At 47.1% G+C, this 15,806-nt stretch overlaps 1 protein-coding gene across 1 annotated transcript; it reads right to left on the bottom strand.

The window, feature by feature from the left end:
* Nucleotides 1-50: 50 nt before the first annotated feature.
* On the bottom strand, nucleotides 51-15,561 carry LOC105562669 (protocadherin-like wing polarity protein stan). The gene is made up of 15 exons (XM_012013680.1): nucleotides 14,897-15,561; nucleotides 13,733-14,294; nucleotides 13,227-13,504; nucleotides 12,151-12,864; nucleotides 11,076-11,916; nucleotides 7,218-10,520; nucleotides 6,361-6,979; nucleotides 5,709-6,075; nucleotides 5,347-5,562; nucleotides 4,581-5,153; nucleotides 3,868-4,294; nucleotides 3,550-3,787; nucleotides 3,140-3,457; nucleotides 2,264-2,873; nucleotides 51-1,391 (listed from the first exon to the last, which is right to left on the bottom strand). The coding sequence occupies exons 1-15, from the start codon at nucleotides 15,337-15,339 to the stop codon at nucleotides 1,361-1,363; spliced, it is 9,540 nt and encodes a 3,179-aa protein (XP_011869070.1). The 5' UTR covers nucleotides 15,340-15,561; the 3' UTR covers nucleotides 51-1,360.
* Nucleotides 15,562-15,806: the final 245 nt, after the last annotated feature.

Here is a 15,806-nt window from a genome sequence, read left to right as displayed (position 1 = left end):
CAACTTATAGTTGTGAGTGTGGTTAAAAAGAAACGAACCCTACCCCGACATACTGAGGGTATATAAATTATGTATTTTGTCACAGTTCTCTTTTCTCTTCGTCTCGTATGAGTGTATATACAAAAGTATGTAAAAAATGCTCCGCATGATTGTACGCTTCGATTTACGCTACTTTTTCTTCTTTTTCATGGCATATAAAATAAAGAGAAAGATTGTAAACTTCTATAAAAAAAGTAAACGAAACCTAAAATTATACATATACGCGGAATGATTTTTAATTACATATTAATACTTTAGAGGATGAGCATAGCTTAAATGAAGCAAAATATGTTATATGAAAATAAAGTCTAAGCCCTGAATTCTGTAAGAGATTTTCGCTCTATAAGCTCTTTCATCTTTGCATTCTTCGCTCTTCCTCTCTTGCTCGACAATGCCACATATCTTATAGAAATACAGAGCATTTTATTACAGAATATAGCCCTAAATAACCTAAACGTTCGTGACATTTTTTGTTTTGGTCTCTAGCTTCAGCCTCTGAAGTATTGATATATAAATAATTAAAGATCATCCTATGTACGAGAAAGAGAATAGACAGTGGAATGTATACATTGCACAATACTGAGCTCAAGGAGAGGGAGAATTTAAGATAGGATAGAATGAGATTAATAAGTATGCGATAATGATTGGAGATCATTTTTGTTCTCCGTATCTTCCTGAATGTCATTGCTAATTGGCTGCAACGATCATTCATTGAGAATCGGAGATTCACAAGTCGGAGCCGAATCGCTCCTACCTAAAAATAATAACAAGCGCAATTTATTAGGTCGATCAGAGTGATTGAACGATTCAGTGTGAACGTTTGATTTTACTCCGTAATTTTCTATATATGTCTCAAATACAAAATATTGTATTCAAAATACGTATCTATAAATTGTAAACTTTATTTTCTCTTTACACTCTGAATCCTCCAACTGTGTAACGCTGGATAAATATGACATCGAGATATTTTTCAATGATGACAGCAATAACTGCCGATTTATATAATTTATATCATATATATGTATACATATATTATAATATATACATATATCTGTTATATAATTATCAGATCGATGGAATAAATTTTAATGTGAGGATTATCTCCCAAGATTACTCTGATAGACCTTCCATATGCAATATATAAACAGGCACTCGCACATACATGCTAATTAATATGGCTAAGTATGTAAGTACAGTCATGGCCGCTTCTTAAAATATATATATCGACGATCGTTCGAGTCTTTATTGCGCGTTGGACACTTAAGCTAGGCGTAAACTAAATTACTTTGTACGTTGTTCTCTCTTCGTGGCACGGACCTCGTCAGACGGACGTTTCCGCATTAGTATCCTTCCTGCAACAGCGACAATTTGCGATTAGTTCCGACCCAGTTGGGCGATATTTCGAGACACGGAGAAAATGAGCGACAGAGACAATCGTTGCGGTTTTGCAGGGCGATTTATAGATTTACATTGTTACGCTCGCTTACCTCCTCGCTGATGATTTGACAGTCGTCAGGGCAAGCACGGAAAAGATACAGTTATGTTAGAACGTTCCAACGCCACCTTTTGCGCATACAGCAAGGAGAAACACAGGAAACCAAAGAAAAACCAGAATCAATTAAAAGGAATGTTACGTAACTGCGCTAAAACATGAAAACGCTGTAACTTAAGTATGTTAACTCGCCGCCCACCTTTTTTTTTACATACACTGGATGTGATGTATTTGTATTGTCTTTTTGTAAATTGTTTTATATCTCAATGAACGCAACAACTTCTTGGATAATCGTTTATATAAAGGTTTCTATTTTTATCCAAATGTGACTATGTGATTTTATTTTTACGACTCTGTCACAAGTTTAACTATAAGCTCTAATGATTTACAGTCTTTATTAATTAAATAGCATTACTGCAGCCACAGATCATGTTGCATTTATTCCATTTTAAGATTTGCTGAAGCCATGAGTCTTTTTCCTACTAATCATTCTTCAAAAAAAGATTATTTTCATAAGCGATATACATGTAAGAAAGAAAAAGCTCTCTATGGAAGCAATGTGAAATGTTCCCTCTTTGTTAGCTTAAGATCTTTGATTCAGCCATCAAATCCATCGTACATAACAAGCTCATTCAAGCTGTCTACTTTGCATCCAATTTAAAAAGCCACCCGATACTCAATTAAAAAATAAATCTCCCAAGTCCAAGCGTGATATATATCCGTACTACTCACTCGGTCTCAGTGATGGTCTGTTCGTACTGTTGCTGTTGCTGCTGCTGCTGCTGCTGCTGCTGCTGTTGCTGCCTGAGCGCTGCCAGCTCGTTACTGTGCTGCAGGTCATGGGTCAACGAGCTGGACAGTATCCTGCCGCTCATCGGCAGGATGTACTCGGGTCTGTCCTCCAGAACGGTGGGGGTGCCCATCTTGCCGCGTTTCAGACTACCATACCTCTCCGAGCCGCTGAGATTGTCATTCTGGGAGCCGTGTAGACTTTGACCGCGCTTTAAGCTGCCGTAGCGCTGCTCGGAACCACTCAGATTCTCGTGATTTGAGTTCTGCGAGTGATGGCTCATGCTGGAGGCGAGGATGCGCGACGACATGGACAGTACATACGGAGTGGGCGACACTGTGTGGTCTTCCTCAGCGGTATAGGGGAACAGATACTTTTCACCCAGATGGTGCATCTTCTCCTCACCTTCCGAATAGTTCTCGTCCGGCTGGTTCTTCGGCGGCGAACTCATCTCTGGATACGGCAGCGGGTTCGGGCTCGAGGTCTTGTTCGAGGCCATCTCGTTATCTGACATGGTACCGCCTGACCATTGACTACCGCGCACGTCCATCACTGTAATGAATCGTATTATTTCTCGACTGTTATCAAAAATCTTATCATAGCCTTATAATATACTTTTATAATTTGTATAATTGTATATTATAAAATGCGAGAAATAATACATTTAAATCATTCAGTTTGATTTAATTTGATTTCGTTTATCTTTTTATTTAATTTCCGTACCTTTTTACAAAATTCTCTATCTTTTGTATTACGAGTTAAGATTTTTTAAACACATCTTTTAATTCTTAACTTAAAACTTTTGTGATTTAACTCACCATTTGACGACAGATACGCTTCTGGCAGTTGGGAACTCCATCGGGGGGCATAGATGGGTTTGATGTTGGGGAATAATTCAGCGTTGGAACAAAGTATGTTCAAGTGTTCGGCGGGATTGGTGTGAATATTGGGTAGGTAGCTGTGGGCGACGTGTTGCTGTGTGGTCACCCCCATGTTTCTGTGCGATCTCGACGTAACGTCGTCCTCATCGGAGCTGTGCGAACTTGCGAGGTCCAGGCTCCTGCCGCCTCCTTCGGCCTGCGAGCCGTCCGAGTCCGATTCTGATTCTCTGCGCTGACCTCTTACCTCCGTAGTTTCTATTATGAACGTTTACGCATGACATTAACTTAAACATTTTTATGAATTAGTTCGAATAAATCGATTTCAGTAAATTTGCTGCTTTTAAAACCTTGTCGAGAATGTAGCGCTGATCGATGACTCCGCGACGACAGGTACGGATCTCGGTCGCTATTGTAATTGCTTGTGGACGTTGACGTGTGTCTCAAGTGCGTATCGCTACGATAAGGGCTCGAGCCTGTTTTATTTGTACTTCTTGAAGTCGTGCTGCTCGTGGAAACGCCGACGTGGACTCTCTTGCACACGGCTTCCGCGCCGCTGTAGGTCGAGGAATAAGCTAGCGCCGAACGCTGAAACATGATCGTCAATATTAACACATTTATGTTTAATTTTTATATTTGTAACAGGAGGTCAATTTTAAATTACATACCGAATGGCCATTTACGTTCTGACTGCTGCTTCCGTTGCCCATGCTGCCTTCCAGCAAAGGCGTCTTTTTGCCGATACACCTTAACAGACTCTGATACAAATTCCTCCTCACTCTGCCGTTGATGAAGCAGTAACCGATCAGGCTGAATGCCGCGTGGACCACAATAGCGACGCTGAGCAAGTATGATAGCATCGCCGAGTTCTCCGATGCGTTGAGAACCGCCAGAGTCCATGTCGAGCCCAGCAAAGGTAACGAAGCGACAGATAGCCATAAGAGCGTCCGTAGATTTCCGAAGCCCATGATGTGCTCTTTCAGAGTAAACGCTGCGCGGATGCACATCACGAGAATGCAGAAGTTCACTAACACGGCCGCGCAGACAGGTCCTATGAGCGACCAAATCACAGTCTCGTAAATGGACAGCCAGCAGCTGAAAAATCAAATAAAAATTTATGTAGCTAAAATATTACATTTTAAAGTTTGAAATTATATCTAGTAGTTTTGACAAGTCGCGAAAGAATAATATATTGTAACACGAATTATCGTCAAACTTACAATTATATCGTCTCATCTTTATTAAATTTAAATCTTCAATTTTATTATTTGCTTGATAAAACAATAAAACTTTTAACGTTATGACAATAGATCCTGGATTTTGAGATGTAAAAAATTAAGACATTTTTGTAATTATTTAAGGAATAGACTGACCAACTTACAAATAGAAATTTCCATACTGATCGGCCCTGACGCCGATAGTAAGCCCAACGATGACAGCCGGCAGACCGTATCCCATAGTGTAATAAAATCTCATCTCGCCGTGATTGACGTCTCTCATTTCCGTCAGCATCCGATAGAGATGTACAGAGTCTACGAGGGTCCAGGCGAAGGTGCTCAACCAGGCATAATGCAGTCCTATCGCCGTAAGTTTGCACGGAAATTCGTTGGAGATGAGAGGATTTCTGGCCTTGAGCGCGATCAGGTACAGAATTTCCGCCACGAGAACACATAACACCAGATTCTTGTGGATACTGTTGGAGTTGGTGCCACCGCCGCGAATCAACGCCAGAATCAGGAGAGCGGATAACAGCAGCGGCAAAGCGAGCAGGAACGCACTGTAACTGGTGACATCCTCTAGCAAGGATGGCTCGGGGACGTATTCGAGATCGAGGACGTCTGTCAGTATGGCGAAGGTGGACAGTTGCATGCAAGAGCAGTTCACGATTGTGCCGAAGGACAGGGAATTGTCTTCGATTTCCGTCGTGCAGCCCATTCGGCTCCATTCGCCGACTCTGAAATTCATTAAAGAAATCATTTCATGTGGACTACTGTAAAATTGTTATTATTTAAAATTGAATAGAATAAACTTCAAATGTTTGTACAATTGAATTGTGACTGATTAAATCTATCAATCGTTAGGTCCGATTAGTTTCTCATAAAAAAAGTTCGAACGTCTTTCGTGAGAAATCAAGTAACTTTTCTTACCCTCTCGCCGTGCTCCAATGAACGCATTGCGGGTTTGTTCTCGTCTTGAAATCATCGTTTTCATTCAGCCAAAGTCTGACTTGAATCGGCGACTGTAAAGGGATTCCTGTCAAGGACTCGTAGCCGTCATCCGAGGGAACTAACACCGAAACGGTCATTACGGGCGATCCAACCGCTACTTCTACTCCCCATCTAACTGCCACCGAGTCATCGAATCTATAATTCAAGCGTCATTATTAAAGCAATTAAATAGATATGCCGTTTATTCCTATTTCTGCATAAGAGCTTAATAAGGATAAATAATTAGTTTCTATCATGTTACGATAATAGCTAATTATTATAGTACGAGCATAATAACGCACCTCTGTGGCAAGAGAGCACCGAGTTCCTTGTATTGCACGTAACTCAGCACGGCCTTTTGATTGTTCAGACTGTTCTTGATATTCAGCTCACCCTGCATGAGAGGTTTGATACCTAATGTGTTGAGTGGCACCTGGATTTTCGAATGTGGATCGAATTTGCTGGGATCAGCCATGTAGTTGTTGTACTTTGGAAAGCTGATGGACGGACCAAAGTGCGTCGAGGAGCTCAGGAAAGCAGAGGTATCGGGCAGAATGACCTTTCGGTCGGCTTCCGCGGGCCTTGCTGTTGATAAGGTGAGGTCTTCCTTGTACTCGGCGGCCTCGTAGCCGAAGAGGCTTTCTGACGTTACAACGTCTAGACCTAGCACTAAAACGTGACGCATATAATTTAATAATAAAAGTCATTTCTCCGCGCAGTATAAAGTGCAAAATATTGTATATTTGGCGGAAGCTGTCAAATTATAACTGTATTATTTTTAATTTTATCATTTTCGCGTATCGCGTGCAGAATTTATTTTTCAATAAAAAATTTGTATTAATTTTAACATTTTAGAGAAAATGGAGGACAAAAATCTAGAGAAATAACAAAATATCTAAAAGTACTGACTAAGTAGTTTATAATAAAATTAAAAGGAGAGAAAGAAGGACTCACCAACGTTATCGTCGACTACTTCGAAGGGATTGGTAAAGGTATCGTGTTGAGATGCCGTTAAAGTCTTCAAGTATCTCGCCATAGCGTTCAGAATCTTATCGGGACTGTCTCCGTTAAGTTCTCCTATCGTTTCCCAGTTGTCCTTGTATTTGGATCGCAGAATTGCTCCGGCTATGCTGACCAGGTGGGAAACGTAATCCTTGTCCTGGCTGTGAGTCAAGTTCAGACCCACCAAACTTTCTTCGTAACGCAGCAACGCCACCAGCAAAGATTCCGCCACCAGGAGATCCGCTCCGTACATATCCCTCGTGATATTCACCGCTCTGTGAACGTCCTTCGCCATCTTCACGGCTACGTACGTGTTTAACGTGAGATCCTTGGTCTCCAGAGCCGCCAGCTGGTATCGTTGCTCGACGAAGGCCTCCGAGGTGCAGTTAAAGAGATCGGGCGGTTGCCAACCGCCTAACTTGTCGTCGCAGGATCTGGAGGTCTTGCCTTCGGCGGTGCCGGGACAGTCCTCGATGGCCGTCATCCCGAAGAGAGTACGCGGCCACCACAAACCGTCCGAGTATGATCTGGGACAGCCATCGTAGACCACTTCACAGCCCCTCAAAGTCACCTAGCATATTAAATAAATATCAACATTTTAGTTAACAACGCTAAGGATCTTCCTAAGCTAAAATTATTATTAAATGTAGTATTATATTTTTCAAGTGTTCAGAAATTACACAAGAAAATACTAATTAAAATATTTCATCGATCGACTTTGTAATAGGTTTTGCTTCTAGATGAGAATTCATTTCAAAGGTGTCACGGCGCTAGTTAAATATATTTGATATTTCGTTCTACTCTCTCACCTCGGCATAAGGATTTGGGCAGTCGGTGCATGAACGACCGATTACTCCAGTCCGACAGCGGCACTGACCAGACTCGCTGTCGCAACGAGGCCCGTAGCTGCCGGTTGTGTAGCACTCGCACGGTATGCACTCCTTTCGCCCGTTCGGCTGATAGTGATTCTCCTTGCAGTGACACTCGCCGGTGGTCTTGTTGCAAGCGGGATCGTAGCCCTTGGTCTCGTCGCAGTGGCAGGGCCCGCAGATTGGGGATCCCCACCATGTCGCCGGGCAGGGCTGCTCGCTCTTCGTCTCGCAGTAATCTCCGGATATATCGGAAGAATCGCATTCGCATCGATAACCGCGACGCACGTCGGTCGCATCTTCGATGCAGGTGCCGGCGTCGTTGCAGGGCTCGAGGTTGCAGACGCGTTCGCAGTTGCGACCGACGCGGCCGGCCGCGCATATGCACTCGCTTGACCGCCACTGCGCGATGCAGATCGACGCTTGCGGACATTCCAAGCTGCACTGGGTCTCAGACGGACAACCGGCGTCGACGTTCTCTTGGACGGTCGGCCGCTGGAGAACGCTCTGGTTGGTGCCGATTCGTACGTCCTGCAGACAGCCGTCGAAGAACGGCAGATCGACGTTGGTCGCTTGGTCCGGACCGCCTACGAGGATTCTGCCGACGTACAGGCCCTGCAGCTTGGCTGGTAGCGGCACAGTCGTCGGTCGATCGCGATAGTCTGTGTCCAGGAACACGTGGCCACTTTGCCAGACGATCTCCACGCGATGCCACTCGCCATCCGCAACCGTACCGCCAGTTCGGATCACGTCGGCACCGTCCAGCGAGACGACCAGCTTGCCGTCTCGGATTTCCAGCAGGACCGAGCTATTCTGGCCGATCTGCACGCTCATGACGAATGCATGTCGCGCGCGGGTTCGGAGACTGAGGGCCGTCGTCCACGGTAACTGAATAGGTCGCAGTAACGGATTGAAGCCGAGCATGCCGTCGCCGTGGAAGCCATACGGTGCGCCGATCTCCTCGGCGCAGACAGGCCCGGCGAAGTTATGCTCGCACTCGCATACGAAACCTGACCAGATCTCGCGGCATTTGCCGTTGTTCCTGCAGGGCGACGAGGCGCAGAAGGCGGTCTTCTCGGGGCAGCCGGCATTCGTTCCGTTGTCGGCCACAAATGAATTCAAGTCAACGAAAACGTGATCGATGTAGAGATCACTGATGCATCCGACGTAGTCCTTGTTCCGGATTTGGAAGCTGGACGGGATCGCCGGTAGACCGCCCAACTGCAACGGTCCGGTCAAGTCCAGGAACCTGTGGCAGGTTTCGGTGACAAGTCCGCAGCGCTCTTCGAGGATTCTCTCGCTCTTACCAGCACAGGCCCATCTCGGACCCAGTCTCTCCCCGTGCTTTAGAGCGAGCGCGACGTCGCAGTCGTCCAGGGACACCGTCACTGTCCGGTTAATGTACGAGACCGTCACTTCGTGCCATCGACCGTCCGAGACGCCGCCGGGAATACTCGCTGTCGCTCTCGTTACCTCGTCACCGAGGGAAAAGCTGAACTGCACGCGCGAGTCCACGATTTCTAAAGCGATGAAGTCGTGGCGTTCGTTGTACCTGCCGTTGTAGAGCAGCAGGCCATCGGCTAATTCGGTGGCAAATTTCAGTCTAAGATGAAGACGGTGACGTTGCTTGAGAGAAGCGAAGGTGAGGAATGTCGCCGGACCGAAACTGCGTGCCCTCAACTCACAGAGAGGCGTTACGCTCTCCAGAGCGGACACGGGGCAACCCTCGCAGGTAAAGCTACCGGTATTTTTTATGGTGCACTGAGAGCCGCCCTTGCAAACGTCGGGAGAGCAAGCGTCGTGGTCCAGCGAGATCTCGCAGTTCACGCCAGTGAAGTCCGGTCGGCAGGTGCACGAGTACCCGCCCTCTCGTCTGTGGCAGGTGCCGCTGTTCATGCAGGGATTCGAGTAGCACAGATTCACTTCGGTGTCGCACATGTAAGCCTCGCGGCTGCCGGTGAAGCCACGGACGCATCTGCACGCGAACGTGGTCACCGGATAGATAGGCCGAAAGAGGACCGTGTCACTGCTGGCGAAGCCAGAAGCGTTGCCGAACTTGAGCACCGTCAGGCACTCCTCGAAGTTCAGGCAGGGCTCGCGGACGCAGAGATTGTCGTCGAAAGGCAAAACAGTGACCGTCGCCAATCTTGCCAGGATACCCCGGTTGAGGTACACCCGTTCCTGAAGAAATTGCGGGCTGTAAAACTCATCAACCGTGCCCGGTTCGACCCTGCGCGCCGAGAAGCTCACGTTCAGGATCTTGCCGTGCACGTTTGCGTCTTCCTGGACGCTAAAGAGGAAGATGTTCTCGCGCGGGCACGGAATGATAGCCGCCAAGCCGTCCAGAAAGTAACCCAGAAGAGGGCTGAGAAATGCCTCCACCGTCATGTCGTCCAGTCTTACGGTGATTGAATTCAACAGCATCTCGTCGGTGATCAGACGCACCGACAACGTCATCGTGGCCTTAGCTTCGTTGATGCCGTCCGTCACGGCGACCTCCATAGTCGCCACTCGCGGCACGTTGGTGTTGAGCTGTGGCGACAGCCGGATCTCGCCGGTGGTCCTGTTGAGATCGATCAGATTCGCGTTATTGCCGGCGAGGATACTGTAGACGAGATTGTCCGTCACGTCGGCGTCCACCGCTGGTATCCGTCCAATCGGCGTGGTCGGGAAGAAGTCCTTGAAATTGTTGAAAATGATCTGAAAGTCCTTAAGCACCGGCGCGTTGTCGTTCACATCGGTCACCAGGATCTGTACTACCGCGTCCGAGCGCAGCGGTGGCGATGCGGCTCGCACCACGAGCTCAAACTTCTTCTTCGGCGACTCGTAGTCGAGTTCCTCGAGGGTGATTAATTCGGCCCGGTCGGCGCCTTGACGGATATTCAGGCTGAAGCTGTTGGAGTCTTCGCCGCCGATGATACTGTACTGCACTACCGCGTTGAGGCCTTCATCCGGATCGTGAGCGTAGATATCGCCGACGGTCGAACCGATCGGCGAGTTCTCGGCGATGTAGAGAACAATCTTATCGTTCTCGAAGGCGGGCGGTGAATCGTTTATGTCCTCAATCTTGACCGTGACGGGAACGACGGACGAGAGTGCGGGCGAGCCGCGGTCTATGGCGATAGCCCTCAAGATGTAATGTGCTACCGATTCTCGGTCCAGCGGTTTCGCGGTCCTGATGATGCCTGTCGTAGAGTCAATCGCGAACGCACCATCGCCGTCGTCTTCTAAAGCGTACCTTACCTAGATCAGTCATATTGAATTTATTAGCAAGTCGTGCGAAGAATATTAAAAGTTTGCAGTCTTCTTACTTATTATATATTATTTCTTTATAGAAATGCAATTTATAATATTTATTTTAATTTTTACATTAATTAGAATTATTCAATATTTATAATCGGTTTACTTGAAAAAGATTTATGAAAGCAATTGGTTCACAGTTTTCTATAATTTATTAATTAAATCTCAAATTCAAGATTTCTATTAAAAATATTATTAAAATTCGTATCTATATAAGCCGTGATGTATTTCTCATTTATCAAATAATGTTATACAACGTCTTTTATCAGAGAGAGCTATACCCAGATAGCCAAATCTGTTAGAACTACAAATTTTCAAGGCAGAAAGACCGCAGATTGCATACAGGAACTGATATATTCGACATGTTGCCAGCATGTCAGCAGAAATACAACAAAATCTGCTCACATAACTGGACCTGCTCGGTTTCTACCGACAATCTGTTGACAGCATATGTTTTACCGACTCCGATGCTAACATTTTAAAGACAGGGATACTTACTCGGCCATTGAGATCGGTGTCTGCGTCAATCGCAGCGACTCTCAGCACGCTGGTGCCCACCAAAACGTCCTCGGGAATCGAACCCTGGTACTGCGGCGCCTCGAAGACCGGTGCGTTGTCATTTACATCCGTAACGGAGATTTCTACATCGGTAGTGTCAGACATTGACGGCACTCCGCCATCCCGGGCGATCACCGTCAACAGGTATGAGGGCACGAGCTCGCGATCGAGCGCCTTCGTCGTGGTGATCGCGCCAGTCTGTGGATTGATGGTGAACTCGGTGACGGTGTGCTCGCCGTTTTCTGTCGCCAGACTGTACGTGATCTGGGCGTTCTTGCCGACGTCGGAATCGGTGGCGCTCACCACCAGGACGGTCACGCCGATCGGCGCATCCTCGAACACCGAGACCGAGTACGGCGCGTTCTCGAATACCGGCGAGAAGTTGTTGGCGTCCGACACGTTGACATAGACCAGGGCGGTGTCGGTGCGGCCGCCGCTATCTGACGCCGTCACTGTCAGCACAAACCGCTTCTCCTGCTTGTAATCGAGTGGCTGGGCGACGGTGATGAGGCCACGGCCATTCTGCGACGCGATGGAGAAGCGACCGCGCGTGTTGCCGCCCGTGATCTCGTAATGGATCCTGGCGTCCTCATCCGGATCGGTGGCGGTCACCGAGGCGACCGGGGTGCCCGGCGGATCGTCCTCGGACACCACAGTCTCGTAATTCCTTGGCTCGAAGTGAGGATCGTTGTCGTTCACGTCGGTCACCGTGAGAATCACCGTCGCGCTCGCGGATTTCGGTTCCTCGCCAGAATCCGCCGCGATTATGGTGAACTGGTACCTGAAATCAACATGAGAATTTCTCGTAAAAGAACTTGCTAAAAAAAAATCTAAAGTAATATTATTAATAAAATTATACAATAGTAAAAAAAATTTAGTATAAAATGCGAACGAATTATTTTATAACACTATATAATACGTTTCTAACAACACCACAAACTTTTATCAAAAATCGTTTGCACTTTAATCATTTCAATATTTTGCTGATTTAATAATCAATAAGAGAGATTAATACTTCGAGCACTGCTCGCGATCTAGCTGCTTCGTCGTATAGATCCAACCAGTCTCCGCGTTGACGGTGATGGGGAAGTTCTCCGTAGAGGCGCCGGTGAAGTCGCGCGCGCCAATGGTGTACTGGATGTGCGAGTTGTTACCCTCATCGGAATCGTACGCTTGCACCCTCAGGACCGAATATCCGAGCGGTACGTTTTCCAGCACCGATTCCTGAAAGTGGCTGGTGTAGAATCTCGGCGCGTTGTCGTTCACATCCCTGACCATCACGAGCAGCTGGGTGGTGTTTGAACGCGCGGGCGAGCCGCCGTCCTGGGCGCGTATGACGATCTTGTAGCTCCTGGTGGACTCGTAGTCGAGCGGCTTCACCAGGGCGACGTCGCCGCTCATCGAGTCGATCGAGAAGGTGTTCTGCGTGTTGCCGCCGATGATAGCGTAGCGGACAGCTGCGTTGGCACCGGCATCCGCGTCCGCCGCCCTGATACGGGCTATCACCGGGTTAGTCGTGTAGTCCAGGTCCTCCGGCACGGCCGCCGAGTACGTACGCTCGGTGAACTGCGGGTAATTGTCGTTGTCGTCCAGTACACGTACCACCAGGGTCGCGTTTGCACTACGCCGCACCGAGGGTGGCGTCGCTTGATCCGTAACGCTGAGCACCACCGTGTAAATCTCGGTTTGCTCGCGGTCGAGCGTAGTTCGCGTGGTAACCACCCCGGATCTGTGATACACAAAGATGTATGTCTTGTAAATATAAAGATCGCGCGAAGTTATATTCAATTGATCTCTCGAGGAATCTTTATCGTAAGATCCCACAAACGAGAAGAACAAAGTCGAGGAAGGAAATACTTTCCTCTACATTCAATCTGTACAATTTAATCGTACGTGTTACCGATAGTATTAAAATATGGAGGACGGTATTGTAAGATTCATTGAGTGGTAGAAAAAGATTAAAAACGTGAATATGCAAATAAGAACTTTGGGAAGAGAATATTTTCTTAAGACGTCTCTTTCTGTTTCGGGTAAAAAAAAATTGACTTTATTCCTGAAATATTCAATATGAATATATTCTGTAACACTAACCTGGGATCGATTCTGAAGGTCGCCGCGTCCTCCGTATGCGTGGTGCTACCGCCCGCCATGATGGAGACGATAGAGTATTCCACTTCGGCGTTTCTTCCAGTGTCCTGATCCGTAGCCTTGACTGTAATTACCGTGGAACCTACGGGAACACCTTCGCGCACCGACGCATCGTACTCCGGCCCCTCGAAGCTGGGCGTGTGATCGTTCGCATCCAACACGTTAACTTGGAGAGTCGTTGTTCCGGTGCGCGGAGGAAACGAGTCGTCCACCGCCAACACCTGTTCGGCAAACGATTCGTATTTGCAATTAAATTGCTACTTTGAAACTGGAAACCCCTACATTTTTCATTTTCACCGTAGATATTATGGCGTTAATTTTTGTAGAAAGGGAGGAGACGCACGCCTCTTGAATAACGTTTCTTATTAAATTTATTCTCATCGTTGGAACAAGGTATTTCTTCTTTTTGAATTTTTATTTCACTTTCCTTTCGGAAACTCGATACGCACCCGAAAGTAGTGCACGTCGACGTTCTCCCTGTCCAATCGGGAACGGGTTGTCACTCTTCCGGTCACTGGATCGAGAGCCAATAATGCCTGCGATCTCGCGTCTATCAGCGAGCTCATGGAGTACCTTACGGCGCCGTTCTCGGGATCTCTGGCTCTCACCGAAGTCACATACACCCCTGGCTCTCTTTCCTCCTCCACCGCGGCGACATAGAGCGGCTGCTCAAAATACGGCGATTGATTCTTGAGCTCTCGTCTCACCCTCCTGCCCAGATCTGTGTCGTCCAGCTGACGGTGATGGAACACGATCTTCAGCCGATGCTCGGCGTCCGTCAGACGCGAATCGACGTCGCAGCGCAAGTTCATGCTGACTGAGACCTTCCACAGCGGATCGACCAGGCACTGCTCGGAGGCGGAAACCAGGTCCCCGGCGGCACCTTCCACGAGGAACCTGGGGTCCGCGACTCCACCCCATCTTGTCTCGCATTCCTTCAATGTAGTCTGAGGCAGAAAGTCGCGGAGAGCTGCCACTAGTTGAGACGTCCGCAGGCATACCTCGGTAAACCTGTATCAATGCAATTAAATTTTCCATAAAATATTAAAATTAATCCTTTGCAAAGCTGAATGATAAGCATTCTTTTTCTCTTCCCAGTCAGAAATAACTCGTCGATTGACAAGTCATTTCTCGCTAGATTGATTATGCATATTAATGCAGATTGAGAAGAAATTTTTATTTTCTCGCGTATACTCTTCAAGCAATAAAATTGTTCTGAAATCCAAATCGAATTCAACGGTAAAAATAAATGGTTACATTTAGTAGAGTCAGCAGTTACATAGATCATTTTTTCTATCATTTAGAGAATTAAACTTCCCATTAAATACTGAAATCTAAAATTTTAAATTATGATAAATTGATACAAATTTATTTTGTGCAGCTAAATATTCTATGACAATCGAAGTTAGTTAATGTATTCCTATGTTACAATAATATACCATCCTACTCCCATATTCTGCCTTTCCCGAAAGATTGGCCTTTTTGCTTTTCACACGTTTGTATCTCGTAGAATTAAAATAAATAAATTAGAAACCGATATTACGAGTCACTAATTCAGTCGGCGTTTATTGCGCATTCGTTAATATCTTTAAATCTGAACAGCCGGTTCCAACCTGTCGGTGCTGGGCATCGCGTAAGAGGCCAGAGTCTCCGCCATCCAGCCCCTGGTGGCCGCCAGGTCGCGATTTTCCCCGCCGCATCCGGTGATCAGGATCCTCAGTGGCAAGCTGTAGTAGTCGATGGTGGGTCTACCGAGGCGGGAGCTCGTCGAGTCGACGTAGAAGGTGAAAACACGCGGATACTGGAGACCGTCGCAGCTGAGTGTCCTCGCCAGGGTCACGCGGCCGGAGTGTGGATGGACCTTGAGGAGCTTTCGAGCGAACCAAGCGGTGCGCTCGCTGGACGCCTCGTACTTGCGACGGCCGCCCAGCTGCGGCACCCCGGCCTCGAAGACGACGGTGCCGACAGGCGTGCTGGACGGCAGCACCGCCAGGTAGCCATCGCCCAGCGTCCAGACGGTCGTCAGGATCAGCAGTATCCATCTCCACCTCGCCATGGCGACGCGCACTTAATCAGTGCGATCCTGCGGTCTGTGCTGTCCTCTTCCTGACGCATGTCCCATAATCACTTGCCTTCGCGGATCCCTCGCGGATTTGATACACCGATGCGCCGGGATCCACCTGAGGACAATTATATCGATGTCGAATCTTTTGTCGGGGACAGATTGCCTTGAAATCCGCGTCGTTACAATTAAAATCGATGATATGTGTAGAGGGAAGCCCCCTATTATGAGATAGGCTCCTAACATGAGATAGCGGAGTTTCTGCTAAATCAGTTAAATTAATAGGCATCATCTTGGTTGGTTCCACCATGAATTTATTGCCTTTGAAGTGAAATCAAAGTGAATGATTTGTGATTGAAAACCTGCTACATCTCATATCACAGGACTTTTCTCTATAGTTAACGTTAAAATAATTCATTTCGTTGAAATAACAAAAATAACTCTTCCATTTCATTAGAAAC

Source organism: Vollenhovia emeryi, unplaced genomic scaffold (assembly GCF_000949405.1).
Source record: "Vollenhovia emeryi isolate VEMERY1.0 unplaced genomic scaffold, V.emery_V1.0 DF939185.1, whole genome shotgun sequence".
Classification (NCBI taxonomy): domain Eukaryota; kingdom Metazoa; phylum Arthropoda; class Insecta; order Hymenoptera; family Formicidae; genus Vollenhovia; species Vollenhovia emeryi.
The sequence above is the reverse complement of the archived record's forward strand: the minus strand, read 5'-3'. Positions and strand labels throughout refer to the sequence as shown.

Excerpts from the sequence above, each read along its gene's own strand:
- LOC105562669 (XM_012013680.1), bottom strand. The coding sequence starts at position 15,339 with ATGGCGAGGTGGAGATGGATACTGCTGATCCTGACGACCGTCTGGACG. Across the intron at positions 6,980-7,217 it reads GCCCAAATCCTTATGCCGAG|GTGACTTTGAGGGGCTGTGA; the intron begins GTGAGAGAGTAG and ends TTAATATGCTAG. Across the intron at positions 2,874-3,139 it reads AGCGTATCTGTCGTCAAATG|TGATGGACGTGCGCGGTAGT; the intron begins GTGAGTTAAATC and ends GATTCATTACAG.